The following is a 24,905-nucleotide window of genomic DNA, read 5'->3' on the forward strand; positions in this document are numbered from 1 at the left end:
ACGCTGTATCACACGGAAGACTTCCTCGGTCCAGCCTGGCAAATACCCTTTCTTGAAAGGTCGGGCAAGCATGGAGATGCGAACGTGGTCTCCAACGTTTAGCCGGAACCTGGTCTTTGGCGGGGGGCGATTACCATACATCTCATTCCACACCTGCAATTCTATCTCGTCCGTCACTTCTCGTGGGGCCACACCGATGCTCCTGTGTGTCCTCGCGTTATAAGAACTCAAAAACTCTGGCAACACATCCACGTATTTCCTGGTATTCCTGTCCGTGAAGTAGCGAAACAGGCGGGTTTTGAGACTCCGGTTAAAACGTTCCACCACCGATGCGTGGGTCTCGTTATTGGTGTTGTAAAAGCTGATGTGGTTCTCTTTGAGCAAGGCTTGAAAATTCTTGTTGGTGAACTCCGTCCCCTGATCAGCCTGCACCTTGTAAGGGAAACGTCCTCCTTTCAAAATATGCTTGAAGGCCTTCACCAGGGAAACCCCCGTTTTATTCTTTAACGGCACTGCCCAGCCATACTTGCTAAACACGTCGATCACGGTCAGAATGAATTTGTGACCCCTGTTAACTCTGGAAAATCGAGAAACATCCACGAGGTCGATCTGCCAGAGGAAATCGATTCCATGAGAGTAGACCCTATTGCGGGGATATCTCCTCCGAAGTGGCTTGTGTTTGGTGTAGGTCGGAAGACTCTGAAGGAATTCCTTGACCTTTCTTCTGCTGACCTTCAGTCCCTCCTTTTTCGCAGTAGTTAGGGGTTAGACCTCATACCAAATTGACCTTTGACCTTTGACCTTTGACCGCATGACCTTTGACCCCAACTTCCGGTCACTGTTGACCCCGTGACCCAACCTTCCGGTCAATCATGACCTTTGACCTTTGGGTACGCGGTAAACAGGAAATTGGATAATGGAGCGCGGGAAGCGATTTTAATTGGATAATGACTCCGCGTGGGGACGCCATCTTAATTGGATAATGAAGCGCGGGACGCGATTTTAATTGGATAATGACTCCGCGTGGGGACGCCATCTTAATTGGATATGAGTCCACGTAGGGACTCGATCTACAGGAAATTTAATTAACCTCCGCGTGGGGTGATCTCCCGCGCCCTCGCCTATAAATGATGGGAGTAAACCGAGAACAAGTCGCATTTCTGATGGGAACGTCACTGACCACGCGGTCGATGGGATACTTGGCCGTGGTCTTCTCCAACGCTCTCTCTAGAGTCAAGGTCGTTGAAGGCGATACTTTGATCTTCCTTACATAGAGGGTGCAACTTTCGATCTTGACACGGTAGCCAGAAGCCGGAGTGTTGGTCATGAGACTGAACGCATCCTTGTGACGTATGAGTTTCACGCGAAGATCTACCCCGTTGATGAGATAGCGGGGTTGAAAGAAGAGGTCGGCGTGAATGGGTGAGATCATCTCGATCAAGGCCGAATTTTTCGCGTACCTGTACCTAGCACTCAATCCTTCGTTTTCATCGGCATCACCATCTTCTGGGGATGGCTCTGCAACATCCATCTTGCCCGGAGTGTCCCTTTGAAAGAGGCTCATGGTGTAGAGAGACTTCAGCGCAGCAGGACCATAGTTGAGCATGACATCGGCGTAGGCCCGGTAGGGGTAGGTCGGCATAGAAGGTGTGACGATTTTCTCATTCAGGCTGACATCCACCTGACTAAAGAGGGACTGCATGAAGAGATTTACGGGTCCAACCTTATCCGTCGGCTCCAAGTTGGCGCCATTGGCTTTCACCACTCTAGCTTTCACTTGAAGGTAGGTTTTTGCCAGGTCGACGTATTCCGTTCCGCTGCCCGACACAAAAAATTCGATTGGACCGCTGTCAATGTTAGCGATGGGGTGATAATCAACGGCATACCCGTCTTCGACCGCCAGCTGGGTCGGCGGCACCGTGAACAGGTCCAGCGCGCTGGTTGTGCAAGGACAGCTTTTTTCGTGTACGAGTGCCATGTTGTTCTAATCGAAGATGTCGTCAAACTTTTTCTTGGAGCGTGATGCACGACGTTTGCTGGCCACTTTACGAGTGTGACTCGGTGCAGACTGGGGGGCTCCTTTTATGGGCTCTCTTCTTCTTTTCTTGGATCCGCCCGCCTTTCCGCTTTCTCGACGCTTCCTTTTACGGGACGGCTGCTTCTTGTTGGTTATATTGTCCAGGGCGGATGTGATACCCGATTCCAATCCAGCCTTCATGGCTTGTTTGACAAGTTTGGGAGCATTTTTCTTGATGACGGGAACGGCGGTCTTCAGCGCATTCCTGGCGAGAGCGGTCGCACCAACTTTGGCGATTTTTGGAACCGCTTTTATCCCGGTGGTGATAGCTGCTCTCCCTACCGGTATGGCCAACCGGAACAAACTGGATAGAATGCCGCCAAAACCGTGACCCCTCTGATAAGGCGAGCCTTTAAAGACGGGAAGCCCGCGCCCTCTCTGGTAACGTCCATAATAGTCTGCGTAGGCTGCCGGAGAAACGAGCTCCATCATTTGTGGCGTTGATTTGGATCGTAAGCGGTAGAATGATACCTCCTCCTAGACACACCTTCATTTTTATTCTGCGTCTGCGCCGATGGGTTCTGCCCATCTTTTCCAGTCGTTTTATGACCTGTCTCACTCGGTGCAGGGTCACCTTCGATTTTTTCTTCCTCCTCGCTAGACGGTGTCGTTGTTGCTTTTTCCGTTGTACCTTCCTGCGTCTTGCCATCGGGTCTACAGGTAACTGGGAGCCTTTCTTCTAAGATGAAGCGTTAGGATGACGGTTCCACGCGTGAATGGCACCGACTCGCCCGTTCCATCTCTTATATCGATCTCGATCGTGTCAAATACTTTTGTTTGAACTCGTTTGTAATGGGGCGTGTGGTAATGGACCGAGAGTTGCATGCCTTTTCGATTTTCCACGTTGACAGCTCGGAGTAGGGGTGCCAGGCTGTTCCCCACGGTTTCGTGCTCCACGATGTCCGTATAGATGAAAAGGTTGTCGATGGGGTTCAGATTGTAGGTTCGTGGGGGGATCACTCGACCCAGTATCACCTCGATATCGGATTCGAATCCCAACATGCGGGCGATTTTCCCCTTCAGAATCAGCTGACATCCATCGCTTAAGTCGAAAAGGATTTTTTCCGCATGCTCCATGATGGTAATCTGACAGTCTTCGGCAGTGGCTCCTTCCGGTACATTCGGTCTGATTTCTTCCACGAGTGCTTCGATGTTTGAATAGTAACCTTCTCTGAGTTGCTTTTGGAAATACCGACTTTTTCGAATGTATTGTACCGTTGATTTGGACGGATGATTCTCCTCTGTAATAAGATTATACCACGAAGTCGGGAAAGAGGCGTCAACGAGGGCGCACTCGTATTCTCCGGCAAGATGCACGGGTTGGGGGAGTTTTACTTTGAAGTTTGTCAGCGTGTTGTCCGGAAATTCTTCTATGCTGCTGTTCGACGGTAGGGTGATGAAAAAAGAATCTTGCGTCGTTATCGTTCCGGCCATCTTGATGAAATGACGTTCCTTGCTGCTTGACAGCTCTTTATGGGGATGTTGGTCGTTGCTGTAGCCGTTTTACATCCGTGGTCCAGCCCGAAAATTTCTCGGGCCAATTCAGGTACTTGACGTAATATTCTTTGACCCCGTTACGCTTCCGAGTCTTTAATATTTTTTCGATGGGGAAATAGTCTTCTTCCTTCAGGCGAACTTTTTGGAGTTCTTCGTGGTAGAAAGTCCCTTGCAACGTTTCACCCGCCAGGTCTGAAATGCGATACACGGGAGGATGACGAGGCACACGCTGTATCACACGGAAGACTTCCTCGGTCCAGCCTGGCAAATACCCTTTCTTGAAAGGTCGGGCAAGCATGGAGATGCGAACGTGGTCTCCAACGTTTAGCCGGAACCTGGTCTTTGGCGGGGGGCGATTACCATACATCTCATTCCACACCTGCAATTCTATCTCGTCCGTCACTTCTCGTGGGGCCACACCGATGCTCCTGTGTGTCCTCGCGTTATAAGAACTCAAAAACTCTGGCAACACATCCACGTATTTCCTGGTATTCCTGTCCGTGAAGTAGCGAAACAGGCGGGTTTTGAGACTCCGGTTAAAACGTTCCACCACCGATGCGTGGGTCTCGTTATTGGTGTTGTAAAAGCTGATGTGGTTCTCTTTGAGCAAGGCTTGAAAATTCTTGTTGGTGAACTCCGTCCCCTGATCAGCCTGCACCTTGTAAGGGAAACGTCCTCCTTTCAAAATATGCTTGAAGGCCTTCACCAGGGAAACCCCCGTTTTATTCTTTAACGGCACTGCCCAGCCATACTTGCTAAACACGTCGATCACGGTCAGAATGAATTTGTGACCCCTGTTAACTCTGGAAAATCGAGAAACATCCACGAGGTCGATCTGCCAGAGGAAATCGATTCCATGAGAGTAGACCCTATTGCGGGGATATCTCCTCCGAAGTGGCTTGTGTTTGGTGTAGGTCGGAAGACTCTGAAGGAATTCCTTGACCTTTCTTCTGCTGACCTTCAGTCCCTCCTTTTTCGCAGCTTGATACAGGTTTTCGGCTCCACCAAAACTTCCAGGATGATCGGCGTTGCGATAAATGTTTTCCAGCTCCTTTTCCGTCGACATCATCCACACCCCTGATATAGATGCTACCTCTACAGCATGCCAAGACGCACCTTAACTTTCGAAACTGAAGATGAAATGTGGGAAGTTTTAGCCAGTCCATTCTTTTTAACGGCTCCACCCCGTTCACTAATCTGGATAATGACTGACCCAGTCCAAGGATGCCTTGACTCTTTTATGCTTTCTTTTAGATGATCTGACGGGTGTTGAGGTGGCTAGCGTGCGCTCATCCACGCTTTCAGGATGCATCGTCTCCCAACTGACCCCGTCGGCGACCAAATCCCTGGGAGGGTTTAGCCGGGAGAGGGCGAGAGCAAATTCACCCCACCCTCGAGGACGAATCTTCCCGGGTCTCGATCTGGAAAGGATGTCCTTGATGAGGTCCAAGGCGTGAGTGCCAGACACTGTCGTTCCGTTATTCATCATTTCCCCTCTCCGACTAAAAGCCAGCGTGGATCCTCCTTCGTTCTGAATGAGTTGTACGAGGCGTTTTCCTTTTCCTTTGAGGGACTTGGTCAGTCCGTCTATCACTGCCTCCCCCCACGAGATCTGAGGGTCGGGATCGGGCGTCTCCGCTTCTTGCACGGTGACGGCCACCGGCTGGTTCAGTTTTTGGTGCAGGGTTATGTATCCGAGAAGAGCCTGCTGATAAAGTTTGACCTTTTGATCGAGGGGGATGTCATTGCGTCTCAAAATAGTTTGCATCTGCGTATCCAAGTTGTCCAAACCTTGGTAAGCGGGTTGCTGGGTGGAATGTGGAGAGTGAGAAAATTGCTGGGCCATTTCCTGAGGCACGAGAACCATTTTCTTGGCGTTATCCATGACTCTATCGGCGATGCCTCACGACCCGACTGATCTTCTTTGTGCTGGTCACGGCTTTCTTATTCCGTGCAGCTGCACGCCGTCGCCTTCTTCTGTCCACGGCCTTTTTTATTCCTCCGACGACCAAATTGCCGAGAAGACCTAAAATCGGCCCAGCCAGCAGAGAGAGAAAACCCCCTCTTTGGTGGACAATTTTTTTCTACTTGGCGAATGACACGTTGCGATTTCCCAGTTCTCTGATTCGTGCTCTGTGTCTTTTTAGTTGTTTGGTTTCCCGGTTGGAGAGGTTAAGGCAGCCTCGTAAAACGTTGTGGCATATTTCGGAGAGACACTTGCAAAGGTCATCCGAAGCTCCTTCGAGTATAGCATTCTTCTGTTTCGGGGTTCCACGAGCCAGCACTTCCAAGAAGGGGGTGTTTCTCTCTAATCTGTTTGCCATTGGGGGTGTTGTCTCATCACCCTCGAATTTAAAACTAAAGCCTTGAATCCTGTTCACACCTCTTATATTTATTTCCTCAAGTACGCAACGTGCACATCCCCAGGAAAGATGCCAGTTCTCACTCGCACCTGCTCCGGCGTTTCGGGTTTCAAATCTATGAACAGGTAACCGAAAGGGGTAGATGTGGCATCTTGATAACTTTCCTGTATGAATTTGGGCCGGTCGGGGGCCAGCTGGCGGGCCAAGTATTGAATTTGAGACCGATCCCTCGTATTTTTGGTGAGTACGAGAATGTCAGCATTCAAACTTATACTGCGGCTCTGAGATCCTCGGTGAAAAATATTTTGGGTCAAGAGAACCACGGATGTATTCAGGTGGTGGGAATGAATGGCAAAGAGCTTGGTAACTCGTGCATCTTTGGAGGCGTCGGACATAAGATCGTCGAGCACCAGCAGATTTGGATGGGCGGTGTTGAACTGCGTAGGAAGGTCGTCGGGCAATCCTTCGTGAAATTCTACATTGGGAATTTCCGTTTGAATCTGTGAAAAAGTCTCCCGTTGGTATTGCCCGTAACACCAGAGTATTTTGATGAATTGTCGGTCAAACAACGTCTCTCCGTTTTTCAACAATTTCCTTATCAAGGTCGTTTTGCCGGACATGGATGGTCCTGCCAGTATCATCCTAAACGGTGTCTTAATTCGCAGGTCCATGGTTAATACTAACCCTCGTGGTAAAAACAATGTCATATATACCTGTTGAGGATCGGGTTTTAATTCGTTCACGATGTAACGCGGGCACTTCCCAATGTTCATTTAGTAGCCATACGGAAGCGTGTTATAATCGGCCATCTTGACGCGTTTATCGAACACCACGCGGTGAGCCTTCTGTTCCGTTCTTGTGACCAACTGCCCATTCCGTGTACGAGCGATGCGTCTGGGATCGGTGATGACATTGGCCGCTTTTCCATCGCACACCATGGATTTGAGACTTTCAAAATTGACCACTCGCTTGTTTCTCAAATTTAAGGTAATGCCACGGACCTTGCATACGGTAGAATAGTTTCCGCTCTCCCCCTCATACACTCTGTAGGCGTAATTTTTACTGCCGCCCGAGCAAAATTATTCGATGAAACTTCCTTCTCCATAGCACTCCAGCTCATCCGTCATATCCCCCAAGAAATTCCCTGTTTCAACCTTTGGGGCGCCCTCTCTGTCGACGAAGATGACCGAGTCGGTGTCGTAGTACAGCACGCGGTCTTGCAAAATGTCCAGGTAGCTGTACAACTTAAGCCTGGCCTGTGCCGTGGTGTAGGCCGCAACCACCACGTTCGTGTTTCCGAGGCTGGTTTCAAAATCCTCTTCCGGGACACTGACCACCTTGGCAACTTGATCCGTGGGGAAATCGACTCGTAAGACTTCTCGAGTTTCGTCAGTGAGCCGTTGATAGAAAGCCCCAGGGCCGGTGAAGTATTCGGCTTTGGCAAGATTTCCTCGCTGTCCCATCTTTCCCCACATACAATTGAGGGCCGACTTAGCTACTGCTCGGAGACCTAAACAATTAAATGGAACAAAAAATGATCGTAGGTCATTGGATCTATTTATGATTCCATAGCTACAAGATTCCTTTTGTGAATTTTAACGATGTTTCTATTAGTGTTATCGATATCATAATCGCGGTTTCAATGTAATAATTTTCCTTATCATGATTTTAGATATAATAGTATTTTAAATTATAAGTGTGATGTGAAGATGTTTCTTATAATGGGGTAAAGAAGTGCAAGTTTCGTGTTTTCAATTTCATTATTATTGCGCAGTTGAGTATATCCAAATAGAAATTGCGCAATATAAATTTACAATTATTATTATTATTATTATTAATTCCATGCGTTTATTTTTCACCCTATCCATATTTTTTTATTTGTTATTATTATTTTTTTTTTCAATTTATACTTTTAATTCTTGTTTACGTTTAGATAATGCAACACTCACCCGGGTTATGTTTGATGTTCTCTGGATCCAGTTTCACCCCTTCCTTCTCCAAGTATTCTCTCAGATAGCGTTCCCGGCGATCGTGAATATCCTTCGGCACGGGAAGGCCTTCTTCATCCCCCGGAAAGCGGCATTCTGCCGGCCATCCGCTAGCTTCTTGTTTCACCTTCAGGAATGTGTTGATATATCCAGAGAACAAACCCCCCGTCTTGGACTCTGGATCGTATTGCGTGGTTTCCGAAAAATGCCACACTTCGAAAATCTTGCCCATGGTGTAGCCTTTGCTCAAGGCAAGTTTGACTTCGTCGGTCACCCACGTCCCTTCCATCATCCTCTCTTTCTCGGTGTGGGTGCACGGTGTCTGTTGTTTTTCGATCGCGCATGTTCTGCATAAAGCGAACATCAATTTTGAGGACGTACCTGGCGGGCGGTAAGGTATGACGGGATGATACAGTTTCCTCGGAGGGAACAGTTGGCATTTGATCAAACCTTCATACTCTTCGATGTTGGAAAAATTTTCGGTGATGATCTGCGGGTGTCCAACGGGATATTTGCCGACCTTGTTCACCCATGGATAGAGACTGCAGACGTCAACATAGCCAATTTTTTCCAATTTGCTGGCTTTGTAGTACAGGCAGGAAGCCCCCGTCCTCCCTCCATAGAAGGCATCGCGTGGATCGAGAGGGGTTCTGATGGTCTCTTTGAAGACCTTGAAGAATTGAAAAAAAGTCTGCATTCTCTTTGAGTTGGCGTTGGAAATCGTGCTCCCAGATAACTTCCACGGTGTACCCCTTTTTTCGGATGGCTCTTTCCCGCTCAATCGTTTTATGGTACACGCTTTCTACCGTGTCGGCCGTTCCAGGAACCAGAATATCCCTCCTCTTGAAGCAGGTTGTGCATCCGTGCCAGAGACACCCGTAGAAGTCGTACACCTTTGTCCCATCGAACCCGTCTGCCAGATAATTGCCTATGCGCGCTTCTCCCCCGTTCAGCGCGTGCTGGATGTCAACACCTCTGGAGTAAGAGAGCCATTTGAGCCAACAGATGGCTTTGAGGGAATGGTTGTGTTTGGGTGTGTAGCCTTGGGGTGGAATCAACGCGATGGTTTCCTCGGCCAGAAAATTGGTCCGGTAGACGCGGCTGCAGACAGAGGCGATCGTGACGTCATCTTTGAAAGGGTCGATCCCCGACGCTTCAATGAAGGAATCACGAAAGGACATGCATCCTCTCATAAAAATATCCACGTCGCTATGACAGTAGGCTAGCATTTCCTCTTCCAGGTTATAATGGACGTTGGCCTGTTTGATGTACCATTCCTCAAATTTCTTCCTAGCGCCATCTTCTTTCATGCCTTCAGGGTCGAAATATTCCTTAGGAGGTATCGGACCTCGGTAACCCTGGTTGACCTTGGTATTGAAAAGATGGGGGAAATAGCCTTTCCTCATTTCCGTCAAGCCGAAGGTTTTGGGGAATTTGGCTAATGGCATAGCCAGGAAACTCAACGAATCGATCAATGTCACATTTTTGTAGGCCAATTTGATGATTTTCACCCCATTTTCGATCATCTCCGGCGCGATTCCCTGCTGAAACAGATATTCCTTGACCAGGAGGGCATCGTATCCTCGGGCATTGTGGGCGATGGCCCGTCTACCAGCGTGAAGCGGGTCAGAAAACAACCACTGGCAAAATACATCTCGACAACCATCTCCTTGGAACACCCACTGTCGTTGCACGCACACGTTACACTCTCTGTCCACGTCTTGCCAGCAGAGGGCGCACACACGGTAGGCAACGCATAAATTTGCAACGTGTTTGTAGATTTTCCCCAATTTGTTTTCACCCACCTCTTCATCTTGCCGGCATTCGAAGTCGTAAAAGATGTAGGAAGGGATGGAATTTCTGCATAGTTTTATCCACGACTTGCAGGCTTTAATCTTGGCTTTTACGGCCTGTGGCGGATCGGCAACAGCCTCCAATTCGTTCAACAACTCCTCGAGAATCTTAAGCTTTATTGCCAGTGAAACGTAGGTCTGCTGTAAGCCTTCATTACCATCATCTTTACTACCACCCTCATCAGGCAGATTGACCGATTGTTTGGCAAATGCTTCGATGAACCTATCCATACCTTCCATGCTTTCTTTGAGATCTTCCCGTGCCAGAGGTTGCATGTAACACGAGTGAATGTCATCGCATGAAACTTCCAGTTTACAACGCGGGCAGTATCGCATCCCACAGACATGTTTTTTCCTTGTTCCTCCCTTTATTTGGTCGATCATCACCCCGCAATCCTTGCATCTGAACAGACGGTTGCATACCGACACCTCCCTTCTGCTTTTTTCGTCCTGACCGCCTTTTTCATGCCCTTCATTTTCTTCTTCTTCATCATATTCTCCTTCTTCTTCTTCATTACAATCTTTGATTTTTCCTTCCCGTTTATGATTCTCAAAGCAGTCTGTGTTCTTAAAGTACCGGAGGCAGTCGGGGCAATGCACCCATTCTGTCAGCTCGCACGGACCTCTGCGGCAGCAGGCACATCTAGCCGAACACGCGTGCCGTTTCTTTACGTTATATCCTTTTAAACAGTGTTGACAATATCCATTCTGTTCCAAAAAAGCCGGCATCGAGGTGATGACGTCATAATGGTCTTCGTAATGGTAAAGGTACAGCTGCTTTGATTTAGGAGGTCCAGCGTAGAGAATTTCGTTGAATGTGTCCTTGGAATAGACTACGATCTGGTAATCGGGCAAGATTTCCTGGAACGCCTTCAACTCGTCGATTCCGCAGGCTGCATCGACTGGCACGCCCGACATATCGTGCAGACGGTACGCCTCTGCTTTTTGAGGCGTGTCGGATCGACTGACGGATCTAAAATCAGAAGCCGCCTTGTCGTTGTCATTACGGCGAGCGTAAGCGATGGCCACGGCGAGAGCCCGTGCGCAGCATGTGCTGTCCCGATTCTTGATTCTCACAAAGCAACGTTTTCTCTTCAGCCATTTTTGAAAAACAAGTTTAGGTATACCGCGATTGCCTCTCCCCGCTGGCATGGCAATGTGAATGAACGAAATTTCAAATCCATCTTCTTCTGTGAGAAACCCCGCGTTGGATTGTAAAACGCCCTCTATCGCTAACATGACCCGTTCGATGGAGAACTGATCGTTTCGCATGATGGGAATCCAAATCGGTGCTCTTAACCCGCCACCATCGATGACCATTCCGATTCTATCGTGCGATTGAACGCCGTCTCTCATCAAAGAAAAAATACTCTCGAGTAGCGCTTACACGACCTCGTTAGCCCCATGATGGTGTAATAGAGCATCCAAGGGGCGTACCACGATGGTATAATCAATGGCTTCAGTTTTAAATCGCCCTACCTTGCGTGCCTTGTGTCCATCCACCCGATAGAATCTACGCATGGTCTCTTTATCCAGCACAACACCCTCTTCCAGCGCGGCCAAGTTGGGATCAAACATGTCCTCACCGTCATCCGCAGTACCGCCGCCTTCCCGATCATCTAGGATTATAAAAAGTAGATAAATAAAAAAATAAAAATTAAATGTAAATATATAAATATATTTGTATATACAATAATAATACGATGGGGAGAAAAATCTTTCCAGAGCTCCTAAATTGGGTCAAACAGGTCGCCAGCTCCTTGACCATTGAATTAAATAAATTGGAAATAAATATTTGTTTCATGCTGCTGGGTCCTTTATGAAATACTATCGCAATAGTCCTCGCGCAAGAGCTAGCTTCAATTCCAATGTGAGAAACAATTAAAAACAAGAGCGTCGGTGACAGCGGGTTACTACAAACACGAGTACACACAGTGTTTAGTAATTCTATCCTGATAAGTAAATTTATCGTTTACACCGATACCTGAGCATAAGCCTAGAGTTTGTAAAAGATTCTCACCTTGTAATTTTCCGATCGGTGGTTAAAACACAATTATCGGTGAGATTCGGATTTTTCCTCGAACCTACAAGTTTTATTTCCCATCAAATACCAAATCAGCGGCGTCATCTTCCCTTCTCAGTTCTTCGCTCACTGACACCCACGTTTCCCCCAACCGCGTCCAATAGGGGGTTCCGATATATGGCTCCCTCCACCATGCGAATACTATCCACACCGTGACCAACATCGTTGATAAAATGGAAACAACCAAAATGAATAATAGGGTCTTTGCTTCGTGATACGACGTATTACTGGTTCAAAAACTTTTTGCGTGTGATTATATAGTAATTGATCGTCATGATTATTTCACGCGGACCCCGCCCGTGTTTAATTAAATTCGCGTTGGGGTCAAAATGACTACTATACCTCGAATTTCTAATTTCTCCCCTTCACTAATAAGGATAGCAAACGCTTACCTCGATTTTCATCCCCATCATGTCCCTCCATCGCGTCCATATCAGACCTCGCGTCCCGTTCTTCATCCTCGATGTTCTCTTCCCGCATCCTCTCCACCACCTCTGCTCTGGCCTGCCTTTGCCGCTCCGTTGCTCTCCTCCTGCGCTCCTGAAGGAGGCGGAACGTCGCCTCGTCCTCGGCGGTCCACCTTGCTTGACTCATGATTGTCAATAGTTGGCGATTCTCTTTTCGCCTTCCACTCTTCAAACACCTTTTCGATATGATTCCAATATTCGAAACCACACATGGGCGCTTTCCAAAACGCAAACAACATCCACACGGTTATCAACATGGCATGTAGATAAATTGGTGTTCCTGAGGCAGAGCTGTTCTGGTTAGTCCGAGGTCCAGAATGCGCCGGGTGTCCAAGTTGGCGGGTTTTATAGCACGCGCTGCTTTTTACTCTTTCTTTAAGATTCACCCCCATCATTTCCGGGTTGAAGCGTGGCGTCCCCACGCGGAGTCATTATCCAATTAAAATCGCGTCCCGCGTTTCATTATCCAATTAAGATGGCGTCCCCACGCGGAGTCATTATCCAATTAAAATCGCGTCCCGCGCTTCATTATCCAATTAAGATGGCGTCCCCACGCGGAGTCATTATCCAATTAAAATCGCGTCCCGCGCTTCATTATCCAATTAAAATCGCGTCCCGCGCTCCATTATCCAATTAAAATCGCTTCCCGCGCTCCATTATCCAATTTCCTGTTTACCGCGTACCCAAAGGTCAAAGGTCATGATTGACCGGAAGGTGGGGTCACGGGGTCAACAGTGACCGGAAGTTGGGGTCAAAGGTCATGCGGTCAAAGGTCAAATGTCAAAGGTCAATTTGGTATGAGGTCTAACCCCTAACTACTATCATGCTCATTGGATTTACACAGTATAAATGAAATCGTTTCCAAAGTGGAATATAAAGCAAATAACCGCATTCCTGCATTGGTTTCAGATAATATGTTAAACTACTATTTCTTCAGCGATGTGCATGCATCTGTCATCGATTTTCAGCTTCCCTTCGAAGAAATCCACATCCAATTTACCTCTGAATTGACTTTTTTTTGTTGTAAATTATAAGACTTTATTTACATCTTCTTTCCTTGGTTATCGGCACTTACTTCTTAGAGGACTAGGTATGTGAAAGGGAGCACAATGATCTATGAAGATGTAATCATAATTTGTGTTTTTACAATTCATTTCCGGTGTATTTATTTCATGAGAATGACCAATTTTATGTAATGTGTGGAATGAAATTCACCAGTCACATTCATCGGAATATATTTCATTTTCCCTAACAGATCATTAAGGGTATTATGTCGCGTACAGTATAGGCCTTGTGATGTTTGCAGTGTTTAATTTCATTATACAGTATTGACTCCATTATCATTGTATACATACGTATCTGCGATGCGAATAGGCCTACATGTAATGAATGGACCTATCTGCCACAAAATGTCACGTATTTCGTATCAAATATGGATTCCGTTTACCAAAACCCCATTATGGAAAAAGGGTTAAAGTACTTTAGAATCAAATAATTATCGATTTGCCTAGTGGTCATGCACAAACAGTTATTTCATTTACATTAGTAGTTCAAACCAATGAAGCAGCACGATCAACGTCTTGAAAACAAAACCCTCAAAGCAAAAACTTTTGAAAATCGACAATCATAAGCCAAATCGGCAAACTCCCGTTCAGTGGCGTACCGTGGGTCACGGCATGGGGGGGGGGGGCACCTGCAACATTTTTTAGTCACTTAGTGAGCGCGCAAAGCGCTCTCAGTTGCCACAAAATGCCGCAAAATGTCACGTATTTCGTATCAAATATGGATTCCGTTTACCAGAACCCCATTATGGAAAAAGGGTTAAAGTACTTTAGAATCAAATAATTGAATGATTTGCCTAGTGGTCATGGTGATAAGCACAAACAGTTATTTCATTTACATTAGTAGTTCAAACCAATGAAGCAACACGATCAACGTCTTGAAAACAAAACCCTCAAAGCAAAAACTTTTGAAAATCGACAATCATAAGCCAAATCGGCAAACTCCCGTTCAGTGGCGTACCGTGGGTCACGGCATGGGGGGGGGGGCACCTGCAAAAAATTTGAGTCACTTAGTGAGCACGCGAAGCGCGCTCAGGTGCCAGGAATGCACTAATAGAGACAGTCTAAGGACAGTGCCATTAAACGGATATGTATCTCACTGATCAAATAATGCAAGCGCGAAGCGCGAGATGAAAATTCTTGGTATTCAGACCTAAAAAGGGACATTATAACCATTTTGTTATATCATGATACGTGCATGTCTCATTAAACATTGCGAGCACGCAGCGCTAGCTAAAATTGTTGTATATATTGACCCAAAACGGAGATTTTAAGTACTATATTTTAGGAATCCATTAGCATTATACATATCTCACCAGTAATCTAATGCGAGTTCCAAGCGCTTGCTAAATTTGTTAGAATTACATCTAAACGCATGAAGCACTTGTAGTCATTGTAATTATGATTAACGTACGCATGTCACTAATGAAATATTGCGAGCGCGAGCTGAAAATCTATGAAATTCAGACATGAAGCACTTGTAGTCATTGTAATCATGATTAACATACGCATCTCACTAATCAAATATTGCGAGCGGGAAGCGCGAGCTGAAAATATAGGAAATTCAGACCTGTAGGGGCATTTTAAGGCTTGTTTGTAGGAATTCACTAAGATCATACGTATTTATCGTATACGTATCGGATTATCAAACTTGCAGAATAATAAGGCTTATTGTGTTTTCGAATCCTACGAATAAACGATTACTTCCTGTATTAAAACATTTGGACCACTAAACCTTCCAAATATGGAATATTTTACATCTAAGTATAGCTCTGTGCGTCATGTTGCAGTATTCATTGGTGGCAAACGACTGGCATGATGTGGGTGTCTCCACAAACAGGCCGAGAAATTCCTCTTTTGAAAGCGAAAAGGTACTCAACAAAGCGGGTGCCTTTGATTTCTATTCTTTTTTTCAAGCGGAGGTGGCATTGCCGAGTGGTCCAAGGTGCATGACTAGACACATGAGAGTCCGCGGTTCGATCCTCGGTTAGGGAAATAGTAAAGCTTGCAAAAAATTACCATGGAAGATATCCACGAAAGGTGTTCGCACACTAGGTGGTCGTCTGCGTCAGCCTAGCTTGACTAAGTGACCGTTGTGGACCGTATGTCTGTCGCAATATAGCCGTAGAATACCGTACTGCACCCGCTGCGGACTGTTTACATCAAACGATAGCCTCCACAGTATTCCTGTCCAGAACGGTCAAGATGGTCTGTTAACTGTCCTCGACATATTCTGAAATCTACTCTCATGTGGAAGTACATAACTTAATGGAGAGAGATGATAATTTTGTCCTGACTATCTGAATCGTTTGCATTGAAAACGAATATCAATCACTTCATTCTAATTTTGGTTTTGATTCAGATTGTGATGAAGATCTATGTGAAAACGGCTGGTGCTTGGAGACTATGAAAAGTTACAAATGCATCTGCTTTGCTGGATTTCAAAGACCCCTCTGCACTGGCGTACCTAGGATTTTTCACAGGGAGGGGGGAAGATTCGTCCGCCAAAAAAATTGACAAGGAAAAAAAAAAAGGTCTTCAACCACAAATAAAGAATTTCGTACCAGAAAAAAAATTGACAAGCTCCCCCCCCCCAAAAAAAAAGGTCTTCAAGAATCGTTAGGGGGCAAGGATATGTCCCTTGCATGGGTTGTGACTCGTCAGGGGGGGGGGCAGTCTGCACCCTCTTCCCCCGTAGGTACGCTAGTGTCCCTCTGCAATGAAGACTAAGTGACCGTTGTGGACCGTATGTCTGTCGTAATATAGCCGTAGAAGACCGTACTACACCCGCTGCGGACTGTTTACATCAAACGATAGCCTCCACAGTATTCCTGTCCAGAACGGTCAAGATGGTCTGTTAACTGTCCTCGACATATTCTAAAATCTACTCTCGTGTGGAAGTACATAACATAATGGAGAGAGATGATAATTTTGTCCTGACTATCTGAATCGTTTGCATTGAAAACGAATATCAATCACTTCATTCTAATTTTTGTTTTGATTCAGATTGTGATGAAGATCTCTGTGAAAACGGCTGGTGTTTGGAGACTATGAAAAGTTACAAATGCATCTGCTTTGCTGGATTTCAAGGACCCCTCTGCAATGAACGTGAGAAAATATAAAACTGATTCAACGAATTATGATATATTTCACATATTTTTTTTACATAAAGTGATGTTTAGCGTCATTGATTTAAAATCAATGATCACTAAAAAACGAACGTGCTTAGTCATATAATTTCGTTGTCAAAAAAAAAAAAGTCATGTCAGGACAAATAATAATATATCGTGATTGTAATTTTTTGTTCATATTTCTAGCTGCAGAATCACTATTGACTGACGAAATGATGATGATAAAGACAGGAGAAACGAGCACAGCAGACCTGATGACCAGTGATACGCCCTCAAGGACAACACATCTAGCGGAATCCCTTGAAAGTCCATCCGGTGAGATGAAAACGTCATAGTTTTAGAAGATCGAGGCCTTCAAATGAGATCCGGTTCCCGTCATATAGAGTGTTGTGATAGATCAAACTTAAACTCCAACCGAGAAAGTGGGAAGTTCATATCAAGAATGATATTTTTTGTGTCATTCTAGGCCTAAATAAATTCTTTATGTAAATACTTATGTTAGGATAATATGTAGTCATTTCAAAAATTATTTTAACTTTCTTATGGCGTATATTTATTATCTTAGGTTGTATAGAATATTTATGTGAGAACGGCTGGTGTTTGGAGACTATGGAGAGCTACAAATGTTACTGTTTTGCTGGATTCCACGGGACCCATTGCAATGAACGTGAGGAAAAATTATATTTCAATTCAATTAAACATTTATTTCTTCCGATTGACATTACGCAGGTTACATCCAATTTCATATTATGAAATAAATCAATACTACTGTATAGTAATATAACAATGTATGTAATTAAGTTTCTATGTACATGGAAGGAGGTGTAAAAAAACGCAGAAGGCAGCAGATGCTTGACTGTGCCGGGATAGGCCTACGCCTGTAAAAATATACAACTAAACAACAAATACAAAAAGAAAGGGCTAATACATAGAAGGTAAAGAAATAGAAGAGAGTGGAAGAAAAGAGCTATAGAAGCGAGCATGAAGTAGAAGAAGAAGAACGGGCATGAATTACTTCGCATGATACAAGATGAATATACATGAATAAAATAGTACAACAGGCATTTATGATACAAAGTAGCAACACGAAGATCGAGTAATCTACAAAGTACGAATCATGCCGCACCATAAATTAAGGCTTGCCGTATTATTACGTTGGCTCGCAAAACAATGACAATAAAAGCAAGAAAACTTTACGGACATTTTTTTTGGGGGGTATGAAACACCCTTGGTAGTAATTCCAAGTTGCATAGCTAATCATAACACCATTCAGGAAAATTAATTATCCGTACCCGTATTTGCACAGCTGTAAAACATTCAAGCTGACAATGTCAATATGCTCCATTCCCACAATACCTCAAAATTTAGATAAGCAAAGAATCTCTTTACAATTGGTTGAACTTTTTAGTATTTTAGAGACATTTACGTTAATTGCAATTGAATGACCTATACCAAATTAATGCATTATTAGTTCAGTAATCGTTGAAAAAATCATTGTCTTCTAATTTTGCATGATTCCTGGGGTTCTCGTTTTGTAAAACAAATCGTCAAGACACACAAACATTCACATGAACGACCCAACAAACACGTATGCAAAAACACACACCCATACTCTCACCCTCACAGACAAACGCACTTACACATGCAGTACAAACATTATTTTTGCAATTTTAATTGTAAGTGAGCCAGTGGACGTGAGGTTGTGCTTGTGTGGGTGTGGCCAATATAAGAGTTCATGTAGGCCTATTACTGATCTATCAAGATGGCTGGTAACCATAACCTGGGGGGTGTTTCATAAAGCTGTTCGTAAGATACGAATGACTTTACGCACGACTTGTGATCCTTTCTTGTGCTATGTGATATCCCTATATGTAATTGAGCTATGACCTAAGAACATGTTCAAGTCGTGCGTAAAATCGTTCGTAACTTTACGAACGGCTTTATGAAACAGCCACCAGGGGCGGATCCAGGAATTTTCAAAGCATTTACCCGAAGAAAATTTGACAAGAAACAAAGAAAAAGGCAACACTTGTGTATGAAGGACATATTGCAATTAAAAATATATGCTGTGATTTTCAAGGGGGGGGGGGCACGAGCCGGATGTGCCCCCTCCCCCTGGATCCGTCAGTGACCGAAACATTTGATGACAGGAATTAATGTGGGGTTTCCTTCGATTTTTTTTTTCCAGGTACAGCAGATAATTCGAGCTGTCAAGATATTTTCGGATGGTATGAAGGCAATCTTTATTGTTACTTTGATGAGAGAGTCAACTTTTCTCGAGCACTGACGAACTGTCGGAACATCAACTGGAAAGATCAGGAAGACGATCATTCTCCTGGTTTTTCCGATCTAGTGTCCATTCACAGTGATGGGGAGACGAACATTATTTTGGACTTGTGCAAAGGAAAAGTAAGTACAATACGCCCCTGAAATAATTGTTAGGCTCATTTCAAGATAATTTGAATTGTGGGCGCGCCGTGGTCGAGTGGTTCTGACTCTAGCCTTTCAAACAGAGGGTCGTGGGTTCGAATCCTAGCCATGGCGTGTTTTCCTTCAGCAAGACACTATGCTCCAATCGACCCTTGCGAGGTGAATGGGTCCCCGGCAGGATTAATTCATTGAATGCACGAGCACTGAAAGGCAGCTCGAACTAAATCCGGTGTAATAATAATAGTAACAATACTAACAGTAATAGTAAGAATAGATAGATAGATGGCGCTATACAAAATGCATATTATCATTATTATTGTATTTGTATGTATTTCCTATGAGGCGCCGAATGTACCAATATTATATAGAACAATTATTTGTTATATAATCATTATTTATTAAATAATAACTATTATTTATATATAATTTACATTTTATTTGTAAATAACTACTATTATATAAAATATCATTTCTAATTATTTATATATAATTCCAAGTAATACTTCATTATTTGTAAATAATAATAGTTCGACATTCCATTATTTATAAATAATGATTATTTGTTTTTCATTATTTATAAATAATGATTATTTGTTTTTCATTATTTATAAATAATGATTATTTGTTTTTCATTATTTATAAATAATGATTATTTGTTTTTCATTATTTACAAATAATGATTATTTGTTTTTCATTATTTATAAATAATGATTATTTGTTTTTCATTATTTATAAATAATTTGTTGAGTTTTCCATTATTTATAAATAAAGATTATTTGTTAAATAATGAAATATCTACTTCATTATTTATAAATAATAATTTTGTTTCAATATCCCATTATCTATAAATAATCATTATTTATAAACAATTTTTACAGTTTGCCATTATATACAAATAATCATTATTTATATACAAATAACCATTATTTATTAAATAATGCCATTATTTATTAAATAATGCCATTATTTATTAAATAATGCCATTATTTATTAAATAATGCCATTATTTATTAAATAATGGAAAACTCGCTATAACATGCAAATGTGGGACCGCCCATGATATGAATATTCATGATGCGATTTCCTTTTTCGTGATTTTTCTTCACAAATTTTTGTCCATTTCCTCTTCATAATGACATTTCTTGAAGCAATTTTCTAGGGATATGGTCTGATTGTAATATTCTTCATTTTCTATATAACTTCGTCTTCGTAGTAATATCAAAAAGTGTAATTTTATACGATTTTTCCTACAGTTCACAATCCCCATAGGCGCGCGTGTACGGTAGGGACAACCGGTGAATCGACGGAGCGCTCTTCATCGAAATACTACGTTGGTTGGTCCCCGGAAGTGGCGGGCGGAATTTAGCCCGAATCCTCGATGGAAGTCGATCAAGTGCATATGAGCTGAGAGAGTGAAATGTCAGTGTACTTGTACAGGCCCTTCTACTTTTTATAAATATTTCTTGTTGCTTTTTTTGTTAAGTTAATTTTTCCTGGTGTAGAGATAAGTTTCAGTTCTAATAATGCACTTCAAATACATTTTGGAGTGTCTGTTTGAGGCGTTTGGGGCGATTTCACCCTGGCCCCAAAATGCTCGCAACGACAATACGGGGGCATGATGACCCCTAAATTTAAAAAAACTTATTTTTCTATTGAAAATTATCACAAAATTCACCAAAAGTGTGCACGAAAGCCTTCGTATTTCACTTTTAAAACTCCAAAAAGTGCCCAAATGACAAGCTTGGTCGCTTCGCTGTGTCGCTTTCAACTTTAGAACGTTTACGCGTCTGCTCCCCCCCCCCCTCCTCCGAAAGAAATTCTGTATACGGCCATGCTCTAAAGAGCCTAGCACATTGATTTATGTATACTTTCATTTTCATTATTTTTATCACATTATCATCATGGCCTTACACATAATTTTTACCAGGGGGGGGGGGGGGGAGCAGCTAGGACGCGCGTAAAGTTTCTCAAAAAAATCTTGAAAGCGAGACAGCGACGCGACCAAGCTCAAATGACAAGCTTGGTCGCTTCGCTTTCTCAAGATTTTTATGAGAAAGTTTACGCGCGTCCTGCTCTCCCCACCCCCCCCCCGGAAAAAATTCTGCGTAAGGCCATGATAATAATGAGATAAAAATAATGAAAATGAAGTATACATAAATCAATGTGCCAGGCTCTTTAGAGCATGGCCGTATACAGAATTTCTTTCGGAGGAGGGGGGGGGGGGGGGGAAGCAGACGCGTAAACTTTCTCAAGTTGAAAGCGACACAGCGAAGCGACCAAGCTTGTCATTTGGGCACTTTTTGGAGTTTTAAAAGTGAAATACGAAGGCTTTCGTGCACACTTTTGGTGAATTTTGTGATAATTTTCAATAGAAAAATAAGTTTTTAAAAAATTAGGGGTCATCATGCCCCCTTATTGTCGTTGCGAGCATTTTGGGGCCAGGGTGAAATCGCCCCAAACGCCTCAAACAGACACTCCAAAATGTATTTGAAGTGCATTATTAGAACTGAAACTTATCTCTACACCAGGAAAAATTAACTTCACAAAAAAAGCAACAAGAAATATATATAAAAAGTAGAAGGGCCTGTACAAGTACACTGATATTTCACTCTCTCAGCTCATATGCACTTGATCGACTTCCATCGAGGATTCGGGCTAAATTCCGCCCGCCACTTCCGGGGACCAACCAACGTAGTATTTCGATGAAGAGCACTCCGTCGATTCACCGGTTGTCCCTACCGTACACGCGCGCCTATGGGGATTGTGAACTGTAGGAAAAATCGTATAAAATTACACTTTTTGATATTTGTACGAAGACGAAGTTATATAGAAAATCAAGAATATTACAATCAGACCATATCCCTAGAAAATTGCTTCAAGAAATGTCATTATGAAGAGGAAATGGACAAAAATTTGTGAAGCGGAAAAATCACGAAAAAGGAAATCGCATCATGAATATTCATATCATGGGCGGTCCCACATTTGCATGTTATAGCGAGTTTTCCATTATTTAATAAATAATGGCATTATTTAATAAATAATGGCATTATTTAATAAATAATGGTTATTTGTATATATATAATGATTATTTGTATATAATGGCAAACTGTAAAAATTGTTTATAAATAATGATTATTTATAAATAATGGGATATTGAAACAAAATTATTATTTATAAATAATGAAGTAGATATTTCATTATTTAACAAATAATCTTTATTTATAAATAATGGAAAACTCGAACATTAAATAATGATTATTTATAAATAATGAGAATAATGGTGCACTCGAAAAAAATATTTATAAATAATGAAGTAGACGTTTTCATTATTTAACAAAATATTATAAATAATGGAAAACTCGACAAATTATTTATAAATAATGAAAAACAAATAATCATTATTTATAAATAATGAAAAACAAATAATAATTATTTGTAAATAATGAAAAACAAATAATCATTATTTATAAATAATGAAAAACAAATAATCATTATTTATAAATAATGAAAAACAAATAATCATTATTTATAAATAATGAAAAACAAATAATCATTATTTATAAATAATGAAAAACAAATAATCATTATTTATAAATAATGGAATGTCGAACTATTATTATTTACAAATAATGAAGTATTACTTGGAATTATATATAAATAATTAGAAATGATATTTTATATAATAGTAGTTATTTACAAATAAAATGTAAATTATATATAAATAATAGTTATTATTTAATAAATAATGATTATATAACAAATAATTGTTCTATATAATATTGGTACATTCGGCGCCTCATAATTTCCTGTCTATCTCATGTGTATTCGGGAGTCGTAACGTTTAATCATATTGATAGAAAAATTTGAATTGAATTCATTAGATTTCCATTAGTATTTTTAAACAAAGTCAAAGTTTGTGGTGTGTATTGACCATCAACCAATCCCGTAGCACCCTCCGGAAGCAATTGCGTTTGACGCACCCCCACAGGGGCCGCGGAAGCGGGGGGCTGGGGGGGGCTTCAGCCCCCCCCCCCCCCCCCAACTTTTTTTTCCAAAACCGTGTACAAAAACGTAAAAATGACCATAGGATTGTGATTTTTTGCATGATCAGCCCCCCACTTTTGGCTCAGCCCCCCACTTTGAAAACCGTTCCGCGGCCCCTGCGGCCCAAACAACAACAAACAAACGTAAGTTACAAATGTGTATGGTCTGCATTGACCATCAACCAATCCCGTATGGCCCTTTGGAAGTAATTCCGTTTGACGCACCCCCAAAACAACAACAAACAAACGCCAGTTACAAATGCGCATAGTGTGCATTGACCATCAACCAATTCCGTAGCACCCTCCGGAAGCAATTGCGTTTGACGCACCCCCAAAACAACGACAAACAAACGCAAGTTACAAAAGCGCATAGTGTGCATTGACCATCAACCAATTCCGTCGCACCCTCCGGAAGATATTGCGTTTGACGCGGACGCGGAAGCGGGGGGGGGGGGGGGGGGCTTCAGCCCCCCCTCTCCCACTTTTTTCCAAAACCGTGTACAAAAACGTAAAAATGACCATAGGATTGTGATTTTTTGCATGATCAGCTCCCCCCCACTTTTGGCTCAGCCCCCCCCCCCCACTTTGAAAACCGTTCCGCGGCCCCTGCCCCAAACACCAACAAACAAATGCAAGTTAAAAATGCGTATGGTGTGCATTGACCATCAACCAATCCCATAGCACCCTTCGGACGCAAAATTTGCGCTTGAGGCACCCCCAACAACAACAAACAAACGCACGTTAAAAATGTGCCCGTCTGATTGGTTGATAATCCCGCTGCGATTCGTTTTAGGAGTTGTGTTAGATTGCAATTCTTCTGCAACGTGCCAATGGCGCGTGGGTGTTTCACAAAGCTAGGTTTAAGTTTCGAGTGACTTTAAGAACTACGGGTGATCCTTTCTTAAAGGACAAGTCCACCCCAACAAAAAGTTGATTTGAAAAAAAGGAGAAAAATCCAACAAGCAAAACACTGAAAACTTCATCAAAATTGGATGTAAAATAAGAAAGTTATGACATTAATTTCACAAAACAGTTATATGCACATCCTCGTAGGTATGCAAATTGGCAGACTGATGACGTCATCCACTCACTATTTCTTTTGTATTTTATTAAATGAAATATGAAATATTCTTATTTTCTCCTCCTTGTCAAGTGAAACAAAGTTTTATTTCTCCCTGAACATGTAGAATTACCATTATTTTAACAGTTTATGGTTAAGTTAAGTTGGTCCTTTCTTGTCAAATCTGTGTAAAAATTGAAATATTGTATAATTCAAAAAAAAAAATAGTGAGTGATGGACATCATCGACTCTCTCATTTGCATATTGCTGAGTTGTGCATTTAACTGTTTTGTGAAATATAATCAAAACTTAAAAATGTCATAACTTTCTTATTTTACATCCGATTTCGATGAAATTTGCAGCATATGTTTGTTTGATTTTTCTCTATCGACTCAAATCAACAATTTTTTTGGGGTGGACTTGACCTTTAAGAATATTTTGTGAACTTCATACTTATCCACGGTAGTGTTGATTATTTAAAAGTCAATATTTAATTTTGTATATAGTGTATATACATTTGTGTTACAGTGTTTATATCTTTATAAATTTATAGGATTTTGCTGATTATTTTACTCTACTTATATCATATTACCCGTGTATAAGATTTTGATAGGGGGTCTACATCTTACAAGCTTTGCTTTTCAGTAGGCCCCTCCACTTTTTTCATTTCATTGTAAAAATGATTTATTACGAAATGTACTTTGAGGATTTGTGGAATATGAATATATCAATTAAATATAACAAAATAAATAAAATAAAATAAGTAGCAAATCAACTCCAAGGGAAATCTTGTGTTGTATCACGTACCACAAGAAAGGACCCCCAGTCGTCGTTAAGTCGCTAGTAACCTAC

At 42.5% G+C, this 24,905-nt stretch overlaps 2 protein-coding genes across 2 annotated transcripts; both read right to left on the bottom strand.

The window, feature by feature from the left end:
* Nucleotides 1-5,676: 5,676 nt before the first annotated feature.
* On the bottom strand, nt 5,677-8,630 carry LOC129263357 (uncharacterized). The gene is made up of 2 exons (XM_064112568.1): nt 7,887-8,630; nt 5,677-7,447 (listed from the first exon to the last, which is right to left on the bottom strand). Exons 1-2 carry the CDS (start codon nt 8,620-8,622, stop codon nt 7,017-7,019), a joined length of 1,167 nt encoding a protein of 388 aa, XP_063968638.1. The 5' UTR covers nt 8,623-8,630; the 3' UTR covers nt 5,677-7,016.
* A 2,531-nt stretch (nt 8,631-11,161) lies between these two features.
* On the bottom strand, nt 11,162-13,093 carry LOC135157251 (uncharacterized). The gene is made up of 2 exons (XM_064112223.1): nt 12,254-13,093; nt 11,162-11,397 (listed from the first exon to the last, which is right to left on the bottom strand). Exons 1-2 carry the CDS (start codon nt 12,453-12,455, stop codon nt 11,162-11,164), a joined length of 438 nt encoding a protein of 145 aa, XP_063968293.1. The 5' UTR covers nt 12,456-13,093.
* Nucleotides 13,094-24,905: the final 11,812 nt, after the last annotated feature.

The sequence above is a fragment of the Lytechinus pictus genome, chromosome 17 (assembly GCF_037042905.1).
Source record: "Lytechinus pictus isolate F3 Inbred chromosome 17, Lp3.0, whole genome shotgun sequence".
Taxonomy (NCBI): Eukaryota; Metazoa; Echinodermata; class Echinoidea; order Temnopleuroida; family Toxopneustidae; genus Lytechinus; species Lytechinus pictus.